The sequence below is a fragment of the Hyperoodon ampullatus genome, assembly GCF_949752795.1.
Source record: "Hyperoodon ampullatus genome assembly, chromosome: 4".
In the NCBI taxonomy this organism is placed as follows: Eukaryota; Metazoa; Chordata; class Mammalia; order Artiodactyla; family Ziphiidae; genus Hyperoodon; species Hyperoodon ampullatus.
The window spans coordinates 3,432,271-3,447,517 of NC_136917.1; the positions used below are offsets into that span (position 1 = coordinate 3,432,271).

The 15,247-nt window shown below is 55.4% G+C and overlaps 1 protein-coding gene across 1 annotated transcript in view; it reads left to right on the plus strand.

Moving 5' to 3' along the window:
• OBSCN (obscurin, cytoskeletal calmodulin and titin-interacting RhoGEF) overlaps nucleotides 1-15,247 on the plus strand; it is a gene marked incomplete at both ends in the record, with an annotated part of 135,091 nt that overhangs the window by 77,208 nt on the left and 42,636 nt on the right. The window contains 11 exon segments of the mRNA XM_079703091.1: nucleotides 7,638-7,901; nucleotides 8,457-8,720; nucleotides 9,341-9,604; nucleotides 10,159-10,422; nucleotides 10,744-11,007; nucleotides 11,563-11,826; nucleotides 12,145-12,408; nucleotides 13,117-13,383; nucleotides 13,597-13,863; nucleotides 13,966-14,238; nucleotides 14,852-15,124. Of these exon segments, the coding sequence (XP_079559217.1) occupies nucleotides 7,638-7,901; nucleotides 8,457-8,720; nucleotides 9,341-9,604; nucleotides 10,159-10,422; nucleotides 10,744-11,007; nucleotides 11,563-11,826; nucleotides 12,145-12,408; nucleotides 13,117-13,383; nucleotides 13,597-13,863; nucleotides 13,966-14,238; nucleotides 14,852-15,124 (2,928 nt within the window).

A 15,247-nucleotide genomic window follows, 5' to 3' on the forward strand; every position in this document is an offset into this window, starting at 1 on the left:
CCCTGGACAGAGGTGGCGTGGCCCTCTGGGACCATGGATGCAGTGGCATCCCTGCTGACCTCTGAATTGCCATTGGGCTTATTCTTCCCAACTTTGAAGGATAGCACATATTCCCAGCCGGATAGCTGTATTGACCCATCCTATAGAAATCCCAGCTTCCATCATTTTGTCCCTTCTGTGTCTGATTAAGTCATGGCTGGCAGTGTTTCTGCTGATATAAAATTCTCAAAAGCCTTGTTGGTCTCCTTTACAATTCACAGGAGTCCAAGCTTTCAGACAAGAGCCTTCCACACAGCCTTCTTGGATAATTCCATCTCTAGTCCTGGCTTTGCTGAGGTGGCTGATTGGATCCAGGACTCACACTCATAATCTCTTTACTGAATGATTTTCCAGCCACACCCTTGGTATTCTCTCTAGAACAGGCATTCTCATTTTTTTGCAATTTCAGTGGGCTGAAAAATTTCCAAATCCTCAACTTTTGGTTTCCCTTTGCTTAAATACTTCCTTCTTTGACATAACTCAGTTTTCTCTCACATTTTACCATAAGCAACAAGGAGTGATCAGTCTGTGTCTTCAATGCTTAGCTTACGAGTTGCCTCAGCTAAATATCCAAGTTCACTTCTAAGTTCTACCTTCCACAAAACTCTGGGACACGTTTCAGCCAAATTCTTTGCTGCTTTATTAAAGGATTGCCTTTCTTCCAGTTTCCAATAACACATTTCTCATTTCCATCTGAGGCCTCACCAGAAGCACCTTTAGCATCCATATTTCTACCCATAACCTCCTCAAGGCAATCTAGATTTATCTAACATGCACCTCAGAACTCTTCCAGTTGTGACCCGTCACCCAGTTCCAAGGCCACTTCCATAATTTTAGGTATTTGTTACAGTAGCGACCCACTCCTGGTACCAAAATCTGAATGGCTTAACAACATAACAGTGGCTTTAAACATCAGAAAATTTTTTCCTCCCAGTCCTAGGAGTTGGAAGTCCAAGATCAAGGTGTGGGCAGGGCTGGTTTCCCTCGAGACCTCTCTCCTTGGCTTGTGGATGGCCATCTTCTCTCCATGTCCTCACATGGTCATCCCTCTGTGTGTGTATCTGTGTCCTAATATCCTCTCCTTACAAGGACACCAGTCATGTTGGGTTAGGTTCCACCCCGGTGACTTCCTTTTTCCTCAGTCACCCCTTTAAAGGCCACATCCCCCAATACATCTCCATTCTGTGGTCCTGGGGGTTAGGGCTCCAACGTATGATTTCTGAGGGACATGATTCAGCCCACAACAGGTTGTAACCAGGGTGGGCTCTGGTCAGCTATAACTTGTGAAGCTCACACTCTTCCTGGAGTTGGGATGGAGGAGAAGACTGCAGGTTGGAGGGCTTTGGGCGTGGTTAGAAGGCCACAGCTAGAATCCATTAGGGTCTAGGAGATCTGAGCTAGGAGAGTGCGAGTCCAGTGGGGTAAGGGAAGGAACGTGCGAGGTGGATGAGGTGGGGCCTGGTGTGGGCAGGGAAGGCATGCAGTGAGCCCAGATGTGGGCAGTGCTGGATTGACACTCTACCTGGGGTGGGGAGCACAACTGAGGGATGTCCGTGGGGCACTTGATGTCATGACTGGAAGGTGCCTTCTGAAGGTTCTCCCAGGAGAGATGTACATTGCATTGTCGCATGTGTGAGCTGGAGGAGCCTGGTTCGTACTCTGGGTGCAGACGAGGTCAACACTTAGACAGTATAAATGGGTATAGGTAGGACAGATGTGCTTTGAGAAGACAAGAGGCCTGGATGGAACCAGTCCCCTGCCACCCTGCACCTCCCTGGGCAAGATGCACGATGATCACACTCTCATGTATGCATTGGTCTGCCTCTTCCCATGTCCTCCACCCTTGCTGCTTCTGTTCTCATCCTGAATGTTCCGGTCATACACCCAGTCCTTTAGAGGGGTTGATGGTTTCTGTCCATCTAACCCTCTTCAGCCCTGCCTGCTCGGTTCATCCAAGATCTGAAGACCAAGGAGGCCACAGAAGGGGCCACGGCCACGCTGCGCTGTGAGCTGAGCAAGGCAGCCCCTGTGGAGTGGAGGAAGGGGCCCGAGACCCTGAGACCCGGGGACAGAGTGAGCCCGAGGCAGGACAGGGCCGTGTGTGAGCTGGAGATCCGTGGCCTGGTTGTGGCAGATGCTGGGGAGTACTCGTGTGTGTGCGGGCAGGAGAAAACCTCAGCGATGCTCACCGTCAGGGGTAAAGACCCATGTGGCCAGCAGAGCTGTGTTTTGGTGTCCAATCATTGACTTCCTGGTTTCCCCCTGCACTCATCCCATCCACCCTCCTTGTCTCAATGTCACCCTCTTCCTATAACTCCATGGAATTCCTTCCTCCTTCCTGGGCTGTTGTGTGAACCATGAGAAACCAGCTCTGAGCTACTTCCCATCCCTCGTGTCACTGCACGTTCTGTCCTGTTGTCCTGTTGGAGTCTGTTGTTTCCTCTGTCCTGTCATGTCTCCAAAGTTCTCCTGAGACTCTGATGTTCTGTGTTCATCTGACCCTGCCCAGCCCTACCTGCTGAGTTCATAGGAAGACTGCAAAGCCAGGAGGCCACAGAAGGGGCCACGGCCATGCTGCACTGTGAATTGAGCAAGGAAGCCACTGTGGAGTGGAAGAAGGGACCTGAGACCCTCAGAGCTGGAGACAGAGTGAACCTGAGGCAGGACGGAGCCGTGTGTGAGCTGGAGATCCGTGGCCTGACCGTGGAGGATGCTGGGGAATACTCGTGTGTGTGCGGGCAGGAAAGGACATCAGCCACGCTCACCGTCAGGGGTAAAGACCACATGTGACCACGTGGACTGGCATTTGGTGGCTGCCCATCACCTCTCTGCTCTCAGTTTCCTTTTCTACTTTGCTGTCTCACTATCCTTTTCCTTCCATAATTCTTTTATTGTCCATGTCACGGTCCCTGTCTGTGTGTGGCACATGTACAGGTTGGACCTTTAAATGTCACAGTCAACAGTGTGTACTGGGCACACCCAGCAGGTGGTCGGTGTCCACTTGGGTTTTGTGTCCTCTGTACTGTGCATGTCCTGATTCTTCCGTATGTTCAGAGAGTGTGATAGTGTGTGTTTCTGACCATCTCCAGGCCTGCCTGCCAAGTTCACAAAGGGTCTGAGAAAGGAAGAGGCCATGGAAGGGACCACGGCCATGCTGCGCTGTGAGCTGAACAAGGCAGCCCCTGTGGAGTGGAGGAAGGGGCCTGAGATCCTCAGAGCCAGGGACAGAGTGAACCTGAGGCAGGACGGGGCCATGTGTGAGCTGGAGATCCATGACCTAGTTGTGGCAGATGCCGGGGAGTACTCGTGTGTGTGTGGTCAGGAGAAAACTTCATCCACACTCACTGTCAGGGGTAAAGACCTGTGTGGCCAAGCAGAGCTGTGTTTTGTTGTCCAATTATTGACTTCCTGGCATCCCCCTGCACTTATCCTCCCTGCCCTCCTCAATTCAGTGCCACTCTCTTCCTGTAACCCCACGGAATTCCTTCCTCCTTCTGGGCTATTGTGCGAACCACGAGCAACCAGCATCTGAGCTACTTTCCACCCCTCATGTCACTGCACGTTCTGTCCTGTTTCCTGTTGGAGTCTGTGTCTTTTACTCCATCCAGGCATGTGCTGTCCCCCAATAATCTCCAGAGAATCTGATGATTCCCACACCGTCCAACCCTCTCCAGCCCTGCCCAGCAGATTCGTACAAACATGTGCCCTGAGGAGTCTGTGGAAGGTGTCGCAGCCACACATTGAAGGGACTGGGCCGAGGGAAGCCCCAGTCCACAGCGTGTGCCTGGCACGCCCAGCACCTTACCTGTGTCCAGTTGCATTTGTGTCTTCTCTGTGATGTCCATGTCCTGTCTAATCTGTGCCTTTAGAGAGTGTTATAGTGTTTGTGTCTTCCTGATTTTCCCAGCCTTTCCCACCAAGTTCACAAAGGGTCTGAGGAAGGAAGAGGCCACAGAAGGGGCCACGGCCACACTGCACTGCGAGCTGAGCAAGGCAGCCCCTGTGGAGTGGAGGAAGGGGCCTGAGACCCTCAGAGCTGGAGACAGAGTGAGCCTGAGGCAGGACGGAGCCGTGTGTGAGCTGGAGATCCGTGGCCTGACCGTGGAGGATGCTGGGGAGTACTCGTGTGTGTGCGGGCAGGAGAGGACATCAGCCACGCTCACCGTCAGGGGTAAAGACCACATGTGACCACGTGGACTGGCATTTGGTGGCTGCCCATCACCTCTCTGCTTTCAGTTTCCTTTTCCACCCTGCTCTCTCACTATCCTTTTCCTTCCATAATTCTTCTGTTGTCCCTGTCATGGTCCCTGTCTGCTGTGTGGCACATGTACAGGTTGGACCTTTAAATGTCACAGTCGACAGTGTGTACTGGGCACACCCAGCAGGTGGTCAGTGTCCAGTGGGGTTTTGTGTCATCTATGTACTGTGCATGTCCTGATTCTTCCATGTGTTTGGAGAGTGTGATAGTGTTTGTGTGTTTCCGACCATCTCCAGGCCTGCCTGCTAAGTTCACAAAAGGTCTGAGGAAGGAAGAGGCCGTAGAAGGGACCACGGCCACGCTGCGCTGTGAACTGAACAAGGCAGCCCCCGTGGAGTGGAGGAAGGGGCCCGAGACCCTGGGAACCAGGGACAGAGTGAGCCTGAGGCAGGACGGGGCCGTGTGTGAGCTGGAGATCCGTGACCTTGTTGTGGCAGATGCCGGGGAGTACTCGTGTGTGTGTGGTCAGGAGAAAACCTCATCCACACTCACTGTCAGGGGTAAAGACCTGTGTGGCCAAGCAAAGCTGTGTTTTGTTGTCCAATTATTGACTTCCTGGCATCCCCCTGCACTTATCCTCCCTGCCCTCCTCGATTCAGTGCCACTCTCTTCCCGTAACCCCACGGAATTCCTTCCTCCTTCTGGGCTATTGTGCGAACCACGAGCAACCAGCATCTGAGCTACTTTCGACCCCTCGTGTCACTGCACGTTCTGTCCTGTTTCCTGTTGGAGTCTGTGTCTTTTATTCCATCCAGGCATGTGCTGTCCCCCAGTAATCTCCAGAGAATCTGATGATCCCCACACCGTCCAACTCTCTCCAGCCCTGCCCAGCAGATTCATACAAACATGTGGCCTGAGGAGTCTGTGGAAGGTGTTGCAGCCACACATTGAAGGGACTGGGCTGAGGGAAGCCCCAGTCCACAGCGTGTGCCTGGCACGCCCAGCACATTACCTGTGTCCAGTTGCGTTTTGTGTCTTCTCTGTGATGTCCATGTCCTGTCTAATCTGTGCCTTTAGAGAGTGTTATAGTGTTTGTGTCTTCCTGATTTTCCCAGCCCTTCCCACCAAGTTCACAAAGGGTCTGAGGAAGGAAGAGGCCACAGAAGGGGCCACGGCCACACTGCACTGCGAGCTGAGCAAGGCAGCCCCTGTGGAGTGGAGGAAGGGGCCTGAGACCCTCAGAGCTGGAGACAGAGTGAGCCTGAGGCAGGACGGAGCCGTGTGTGAGCTGGAGATCCGTGGCCTGACCGTGGAGGATGCTGGGGAGTACTCGTGTGTGTGCGGGCAGGAGAGGACATCAGCCACGCTCACCGTCAGGGGTAAAGACCACATGTGACCACGTGGACTGACATTTGGTGGCTGCCCATTACCTCTCTGCTCTCAGTTTCCTTTTCTACCCTGCTCTCTCACTATCCTGTTCCTTTTCCTTCCATAATTCTTTTTTTTTTCAAATTCCCCGTGGTTTTTTGGGGTTTTTTTTCAACGTCTCCCTTTGTTTTTGTTTTTTTAACATCTTTATTGGAGTGTAATAGCTTTAAAATGGTGTGTTAATTTCTACTTTATACCAAAGTGAATCAGTTATACATATACCTGAGTTCCCATATCCCCTCCCTCTTATGTCTCCCTCCCACCCCCCCTATCCCACCCCTCTAGGTGGGCACAAAGCACCGAGCTGATCTCCCTGTGCTATGCGGCTGCTTCCCACTAGCTATCTATTTTTCCGCAATTCTTTTATTGTCCCTGTCGTGGTCCCTGTCTGCTGTGTGGCACAAGTACAGGTTGGACCTTTAAATATCACAGTCCACAGTGTGTACTGGGCACACGCAGCAGGGGATCTGTGTCCAGTGGGGTTTTGTGTCGTCTATGTACTATGCATGTCCTGATTCTTCCATGTGTTTGGAGAGCGTGATAGTGTTTGTGTGTTTCCGACCATCTCCAGGCCTGCCTGCCAAGTTCACAAAAGGTCTGAGGAAGGAAGAAGCCGTGGAAGGGACCACGGCCACGCTGCACTGTGAGCTGAGCAAGGCAGCCCCCGTGGAGTGGAGGAAGGGGCCCGAGACCCTGGGAACCAGGGACAGAGTGAGCCTGAGGCAGGACGGGGCCGCGTGTGAGCTGGAGATCCGTGACCTAGTTGTGGCAGATGCCGGGGAGTACTCGTGTGTGTGTGGTCAGGAGAAAACCTCATCCACACTCACTGTCAGGGGTAAAGACCCATGTGGCCAAGCAGAGCTGTGTTTTGTTGCCCAATTATTGACTTCCTGGCATCCCCCTGCACTTATCCTCCCTGCCCTCCTCGATTCAGTGCCACTCTCTTCCTGTAACCCCACGGAATTCCTTCCTCCTTCTGGGCTATTGTGCGATCCACGAGCAAGCAGCATCTGAGCTGCTTTCCACCCCTCGTGTCACTGCACGTTCTGTCCTGTTTCCTGTTGGAGTCTGTCTTTTACTCCATCCAGGCATGTGCTGTCCCCCAATAATCTCCAGAGAATCTGATGATTCCCACACCGTCCAACCCTCTCCAGCCCTGCCCAGCAGATTCGTACAAACATGTGGCCTGAGGAGTCTGTGGAAGGTGTCGCAGCCACACATTGAAGGGACAGGGCCGAGGGAAGCCCCAGTCCACAGCGTGTGCCTGGCACGCCCAGTACCTTACCTGTGTCCAGTTGCATCTGTGTCTTCTCTGTGATGTCCATGTCCTGTCTAATCTGTGCCTTTAGAGAGTGTTATAGTGTTTTTGTCTTCCTGATTTTCCCAGCCCTTCCCACCAAGTTCACAAAAGGTCTGAGGAAGGAAGAGGCCACAGAAGGGGCCACGGCCACACTGCACTGCGAGCTGAGCAAGGCAGCCCCTGTGGAGTGGAAGAAGGGGCCTGAGACCCTCAGAGCTGGAGACAGAGTGAGCCTGAGGCAGGATGGAGCCGTGTGTGAGCTAGAGATCCGTGGCCTGACCATGGAGGACGCTGGGGAGTACTCGTGCGTGTGCGGGCAGGAGAGGACATCAGCCACACTCACCATCCAGGGTATAGACTACATGTGACCACGTGGACTGGCATTTGGTGGCTGCCCATCACCTCTCTGCTCTCAGTTTCCTTTTCCACCCTGCTCTCTCACTATCCTTTTCCTTCCATAATTCTTTTATTGTCCCTGTCATGGTCCCTGTCTGTTGTGTGGCACATGTACAGGTTGGTCCTTTAAATGTCACAGTCGACAGTGTGTACTGGGCACACCCAGCAGGGGATCTGTGTCCAGTGGGGTTTTGTGTCCTCTGTACTGTGCATGTCCTGATTCTTCCGTGTGTTCGGAGAGCGTGATAGTGTTTGTGTGTTTCCGACCATCTCCAGGCCTGCCTGCTAAGTTCACAAAAGGTCTGAGGAAGGAAGAGGCCGTAGAAGGGACCACGGCCACGCTGCGCTGTGAACTGAACAAGGCAGCCCCCGTGGAGTGGAGGAAGGGGCCCGAGACCCTGGGAACCAGGGACAGAGTGAGCCTGAGGCAGGACGGGGCCGTGTGTGAGCTGGAGATCCGTGACCTTGTTGTGGCAGATGCCGGGGAGTACTCGTGTGTGTGTGGTCAGGAGAAAACCTCATCCACACTCACTGTCAGGGGTAAAGACCTGTGTGGCCAAGCAAAGCTGTGTTTTGTTGTCCAATTATTGACTTCCTGGCATCCCCCTGCACTTATCCTCCCTGCCCTCCTCGATTCAGTGCCACTCTCTTCCCGTAACCCCACGGAATTCCTTCCTCCTTCTGGGCTATTGTGCGAACCACGAGCAACCAGCATCTGAGCTACTTTCGACCCCTCGTGTCACTGCACGTTCTGTCCTGTTTCCTGTTGGAGTCTGTGTCTTTTATTCCATCCAGGCATGTGCTGTCCCCCAGTAATCTCCAGAGAATCTGATGATCCCCACACCGTCCAACTCTCTCCAGCCCTGCCCAGCAGATTCATACAAACATGTGGCCTGAGGAGTCTGTGGAAGGTGTTGCAGCCACACATTGAAGGGACTGGGCTGAGGGAAGCCCCAGTCCACAGCGTGTGCCTGGCACGCCCAGCACATTACCTGTGTCCAGTTGCGTTTTGTGTCTTCTCTGTGATGTCCATGTCCTGTCTAATCTGTGCCTTTAGAGAGTGTTATAGTGTTTGTGTCTTCCTGATTTTCCCAGCCCTTCCCACCAAGTTCACAAAGGGTCTGAGGAAGGAAGAGGCCACAGAAGGGGCCACGGCCACACTGCACTGCGAGCTGAGCAAGGCAGCCCCTGTGGAGTGGAGGAAGGGGCCTGAGACCCTCAGAGCTGGAGACAGAGTGAGCCTGAGGCAGGACGGAGCCGTGTGTGAGCTGGAGATCCGTGGCCTGACCGTGGAGGATGCTGGGGAGTACTCGTGTGTGTGCGGGCAGGAGAGGACATCAGCCACGCTCACCGTCAGGGGTAAAGACCACATGTGACCACGTGGACTGACATTTGGTGGCTGCCCATTACCTCTCTGCTCTCAGTTTCCTTTTCTACCCTGCTCTCTCACTATCCTGTTCCTTTTCCTTCCATAATTCTTTTTTTTTTCAAATTCCCCGTGGTTTTTTGGGGTTTTTTTTCAACGTCTCCCTTTGTTTTTGTTTTTTTAACATCTTTATTGGAGTGTAATAGCTTTAAAATGGTGTGTTAATTTCTACTTTATACCAAAGTGAATCAGTTATACATATACCTGAGTTCCCATATCCCCTCCCTCTTATGTCTCCCTCCCACCCCCCCTATCCCACCCCTCTAGGTGGGCACAAAGCACCGAGCTGATCTCCCTGTGCTATGCGGCTGCTTCCCACTAGCTATCTATTTTTCCGCAATTCTTTTATTGTCCCTGTCGTGGTCCCTGTCTGCTGTGTGGCACAAGTACAGGTTGGACCTTTAAATATCACAGTCCACAGTGTGTACTGGGCACACGCAGCAGGGGATCTGTGTCCAGTGGGGTTTTGTGTCGTCTATGTACTATGCATGTCCTGATTCTTCCATGTGTTTGGAGAGCGTGATAGTGTTTGTGTGTTTCCGACCATCTCCAGGCCTGCCTGCCAAGTTCACAAAAGGTCTGAGGAAGGAAGAGGCCGTGGAAGGGACCACGGCCACGCTGCACTGTGAGCTGAGCAAGGCAGCCCCCGTGGAGTGGAGGAAGGGGCCCGAGACCCTGGGAACCAGGGACAGAGTGAGCCTGAGGCAGGACGGGGCCGCGTGTGAGCTGGAGATCCGTGACCTAGTTGTGGCAGATGCCGGGGAGTACTCGTGTGTGTGTGGTCAGGAGAAAACCTCATCCACACTCACTGTCAGGGGTAAAGACCCATGTGGCCAAGCAGAGCTGTGTTTTGTTGCCCAATTATTGACTTCCTGGCATCCCCCTGCACTTATCCTCCCTGCCCTCCTCGATTCAGTGCCACTCTCTTCCTGTAACCCCACGGAATTCCTTCCTCCTTCTGGGCTATTGTGCGATCCACGAGCAAGCAGCATCTGAGCTGCTTTCCACCCCTCGTGTCACTGCACGTTCTGTCCTGTTTCCTGTTGGAGTCTGTGTCTTTTACTCCATCCAGGCATGTGCTGTCCCCCAATAATCTCCAGAGAATCTGATGATTCCCACACCGTCCAACCCTCTCCAGCCCTGCCCAGCAGATTCGTACAAACATGTGGCCTGAGGAGTCTGTGGAAGGTGTCGCAGCCACACATTGAAGGGACAGGGCCGAGGGAAGCCCCAGTCCACAGCGTGTGCCTGGCACGCCCAGTACCTTACCTGTGTCCAGTTGCATCTGTGTCTTCTCTGTGATGTCCATGTCCTGTCTAATCTGTGCCTTTAGAGAGTGTTATAGTGTTTTTGTCTTCCTGATTTTCCCAGCCCTTCCCACCAAGTTCACAAAGGGTCTGAGGAAGGAAGAGGCCACAGAAGGGGCCACGGCCACACTGCACTGCGAGCTGAGCAAGGCAGCCCCTGTGGAGTGGAAGAAGGGGCCTGAGACCCTCAGAGCTGGAGACAGAGTGAGCCTGAGGCAGGATGGAGCCGTGTGTGAGCTAGAGATCCGTGGCCTGACCATGGAGGACGCTGGGGAGTACTCGTGCGTGTGCGGGCAGGAGAGGACATCAGCCACACTCACCATCCAGGGTATAGACTACATGTGACCACGTGGACTGGCATTTGGTGGCTGCCCATCACCTCTCTGCTCTCAGTTTCCTTTTCCACCCTGCTCTCTCACTATCCTTTTCCTTCCATAATTCTTTTATTGTCCCTGTCATGGTCCTTGCCTGTTGTGTGGCACATGTACAGGTTGGTCCTTTAAATGTCACAGTCGACAGTGTGTACTGGGCACACCCAGCAGGGGATCTGTGTCCAGTGGGGTTTTGTGTCCTCTGTACTGTGCATGTCCTGATTCTTCCGTGTGTTCAGAGAGCGTGATAGTGTTTGTGTGTTTCCGACCATCTCCAGGCCTGCCTGCCAAGTTCACAAAAGGTTTGAAGAAGGAAGAGGCCGTGGAAGGGACCACGGTCACGCTGCGCTGTGAACTGAACAAGGCAGCCCCCGTGGAGTGGAGGAAGGGGCCCGAGACCCTGGGAACCAGGGACAGAGTGAGCCTGAGGCAGGACGGGGCCGCGTGTGAGCTGGAGATCCGTGACCTAGTTGTGGCAGATGCCGGGGAGTACTCGTGTGTGTGTGGTCAGGAGAAAACCTCATCCACACTCACTGTCAGGGGTAAAGACCTGTGTGGCCAAGCAGAGCTGTGTTTTGTTGTCCAATTATTGACTTCCTGGCATCCCCCTGCACTTATCCTCCCTGCCCTCCTCGATTCAGTGCCACTCTCTTCCCGTAATCCCATGGAATTCCTTCCTCCTTCTGGGCTATTGTGCGAACCACGAGCAACCAGCATCTGAGCTACTTTCGACCCCTCGTGTCACTGCACGTTCTGTCCTGTTTCCTGTTGGAGTCTGTGTCTTTTATTCCATCCAGGCATGTGCTGTCCCCCAGTAATCTCCAGAGAATCTGATGTTCCCCACACCGTCCAACCCTCTCCAGCCCTGCCCAGCAGATTCGTACAAACATGTGTCCTGAGGAGTCTGTGGAAGGTGTCGCAGCCACACATTGAAGGGACAGGGCCGAGGGAAGCCCCAGTCCACAGCGTGTGCCTGGCACGCCCAGCACATTACCTGTGTCCAGTTGCGTTTTGTGTCTTCTCTGTGATGTCCATGTCCTGTCTAATCTGTGCCTTTAGAGAGTGTTATAGTGTTTGTATCTTCCTGATTTTCCCAGCCCTTCCCACCAAGTTCACAAAGGGTCTGAGGAAGGAAGAGGCCACAGAAGGGGCCACGGCCACACTGCACTGCGAGCTGAGCAAGGCAGCCCCTGTGGAGTGGAGGAAGGGGCCTGAGACCCTCAGAGCTGGAGACAGAGTGAGCCTGAGGCAGGATGGAGCCATGTGTGAGCTGGAGATCCGTGGCCTGACCGTGGAGGATGCTGGGGAGTACTCGTGTGTGTGCGGGCAGGAGAGGACATCAGCCACGCTCACCGTCAGGGGTAAAGACCACATGTGACCACGTGGACTGGCATTTGGTGGCTGCCCATCACCTCTCTGCTCTCAGTTTCCTTTTCTACCTGCTCTCTCACTATCCTTTTCCTTCCATAATTCTTTTGTTGTCCCTGTCATGGTCCCTGTCTGCTGTGTGGCACATGCACAGGTTGGACCTTTAAATGTCACAGTCCACAGTGGGTACTGGGCACATACAGCAGGTGGTCTGTGTCCAGTTGGGTTTTATATCTCCTATGAACTATCCATGTCCTGTTTCTTCTGTGTGTTCAGAGAGCATGATAGTGTTTGTTTGTGACCATCTCCAGGCCTGCCTGCCAAGTTCATAATGGGTCTGAGGAAGGAAGAGGCCACGGAAGGGGCCATGGTCACGCTGCGCTGTGAACTTAACAAGGCAGCCCCTGTGGAGTGGAGGAAGGGGCCCGAGACCCTCAGAGCCGGGGACAGAGTGAGCCTGAGGCAGGACGGGGCCATGTGTGAGCTGGAGATCTGTGGCCTGACCGTGGAGGATGCTGGGGAGTACTCGTGTGTGTGCGGGCAGGAGAGGACCTCTGCCACGCTGACCATTAAGGGTAAAGGTGGCCCTGTGGGCTTACTTGGGAGTCCGTACTTGTGTCCTTGTCTCTTGTGCCCACACTGGCTCCCCATGAGTTCTTTCCTCCTCTGTGCCATGTGCAGTTTCTTTATGTCACCCTTGTGCTGCCCCATTAGAGCTTTGTTCAGTGTCCTTTTGTCTGCGTACTGATCTCCAGCCAAATGACCTCACATGGCTTAAGCTCGCCGTAGAGAAAGAACTCCCTCCTTTTTCCCCTCCCTCCACCCGTCATAATGCAGTCAACTTTCTCCTTATAGTCCAAAGCCTCTAGTTAGGATCTGATGGTCATGGCCCCGCCCTAGGGGTCCAAGGAGATCCCCCTGCCCCCACCTTGATGACCTGGAGGGATACAGGCCTGTCTGTGGGCTTCCTGGGTGGAGATCAGCATGAGAATAGCCTGGGTCAGATCCAGAGCTCCTCTCATAGCCCCAAGTTCAGTCCCTCCTTCCCCTTAGAGTGGACCCAGGCCCATGACTCCACTTCTACCTCCAGCCTCCAGGATCCCGTGGCACTGGGTGCTTTGGGCAGGTCAGGCAGCTGGGGTGAAGCCATGGGCCACACCTGGCCTAGGCCCTGGGTGGGTCTGACTGGGTTTTGGGGTGCCAGTCTCCTGGCTGGGTGTCTGGGCACCAGCCTTGGGGCTGACCTTCTCTCTCCCCTCCACCCCCTGACCCCCACCCCACAGCCCCACAGGTGGTGTTCAGGAAGCCACTGCAGAGCCTGCATGCTGAGGAGGGCACCTCAGCCAGCCTGCGGTGTGAGCTGTCTGAGCCTAGCGCCGCTGTGGTGTGGAGTAAGTGTGGCCTGGAGCTGCAGGCTGATGAGCGCTGGGAGCCACAGCAGCGGGGCCACATGGCGGAGCTGGTGCTTCGGGACTTGCGCCGGGAGGACACTGGAGAATACACCTGCACCTGCGGCTCCCAGACCACCAGCGCCACCCTCACCGTCACAGGTGGGCCCCGAGGCCGGCCCCACGTACTGTGGGGGATTGTCAGGGCCGCACCTCCACCCTGGAGGTGACATGGGCTCGCGCGTGCAACGCGGGGCAGACCTGGCCTGAAGCTCTTCCCCCCGCTACCTCTCTGCCTTAGCTGCACGCCTTTGGGCCCCGCTGCCCTCATAGCTGCTCCTGCACCTGCCCTCATATTCTCCCTCACCCCTGTAGTTGCACCCGTGAGGTTCCTTCGGGAGCTGCAGGCCCAGGAGGTAGATGAGGGTGCAACGGCACACCTGCGCTGTGAGCTGAGCCGGGCAGGCGCCAGCGTGGAGTGGCGCAAGGGCTCCCTGCAGCTCTTCCCCTGTGCCAAGTACCAGATGGTGCTGGAGGGCACAGCCGCTGAGCTGCTGGTGCACGGTGCTGAGCAGGAGGATGCCGGCAACTACACCTGCGACACAGGCCATGCACAGAGTACTGCCAGCCTCTCTGTCCGCGGTGAGCTTTCCGGGGCTCCTGCCCTCCCTGGGCCCCTCAGCCCCCATGGAGCTGGCAGGCGCCTTGAGTCGCAGCCCTAAGAGCCCCTCCCTGACCCCCCAGCCCCTAGGCCCACGTTTAAGACGGAGCTGCAGAGTGCAGAGCAGGAGGCGGGTGGTGTGGCCCGGCTGTGCTGCCAGCTGAATGACTCAGAGCCTGGGGCCCCCGTGCTATGGCTCAAGGAGGGCGTGGAACTGCAAGGGAGTCCCAAGTATGAGATGCGACGCAAGGGAGCCACGTGTGAGCTGCTGATCCACGGACTTGGGGCCGAGGACTCGGGCGAGTACACCTGCGTGGTGGGTGGCCAGAAGACCTTGGCCTCTCTCAGAGTCAAAGGTGAGCCCTCCCTGCCACACCCACTCCCCACACAGCTGCCCTGGGGGCACACCTGGCCCACCCCGGTACCCCCTCTTGCTGGGTGCTGTTCTGGGGTGGCTCTAAGACCCCTGGGATTACAGGCTTTCTCTGCACCACTCTGGCGCTGGTGCCCCTAGAAAAGAGCGTCGACGGTGAGGAAACCGTAGCCCCTGAACACTGCCCTGCCTCCCGCCCCTGCCAGCAGGTGGGGCAGCCTGGCCTGGGCCACCCTCTGTGAGCTCCTGCCTGTCTGTCTGGAAGGTCTTGCCTCCCTGATGTCCCAGCCAAGGCAGGGCTGGCCACAGGGGAGGGGGGGAAGGAACAAACGCAGCCCACCACCCCCCAATTCCTCCAAACAGAGGTGCCCCCGGCCCAAGCTCTGTCCCCAGGAGCTCAGTGTCGTGGTAGGGAGCTGTGTTGTGAGCAAACTGGGTGATGAATCTCACATGGGGCAGATAGAGGCCGTGTGGCAGGAGAAGAGCATGAGAGTGTCTGGGAGGGCTTCCTGGAGGTGGGTTGGGGCGGGGGGCATGGGAGCTTGGCCCAGGTGCTCTGACTTGGCTGGTAAAGGCCCCCTTTGCCCACACTCCAGAGCCTGAGGTGACCATTGTGCGGGGCCTGGTTGACACCGAGGTGCAGGCCGACGGGGAAGCAGAGTTCAGCTGTGAAGTGTCACGGGCTGAGGCCGTGGATGTGGAGTGGCGCCTCCAGGGCCTGCCACTGCAGAGCAGTGAGGTGACAGAAGTGGCCGTGCGGGGTGGCCGCACCCATACACTCAGGCTGAAGAGCGTGACTCCCGAGGATGCGGGCACTGTCTCCTTCCACGTGGGCCTCCACACATCCTCTGCCCAACTCACCGTCACAGGTAGCAGGAGCTGGGCCTCACTGCTCCCTGCGCTTGGGGCCAGAACATCCAGGTCCTCCTTGGGCCAAGCCCTGTCAAGGGACAGTGATAGATGACAAGGTTTCCTACCTTTGAGCGTGGGGA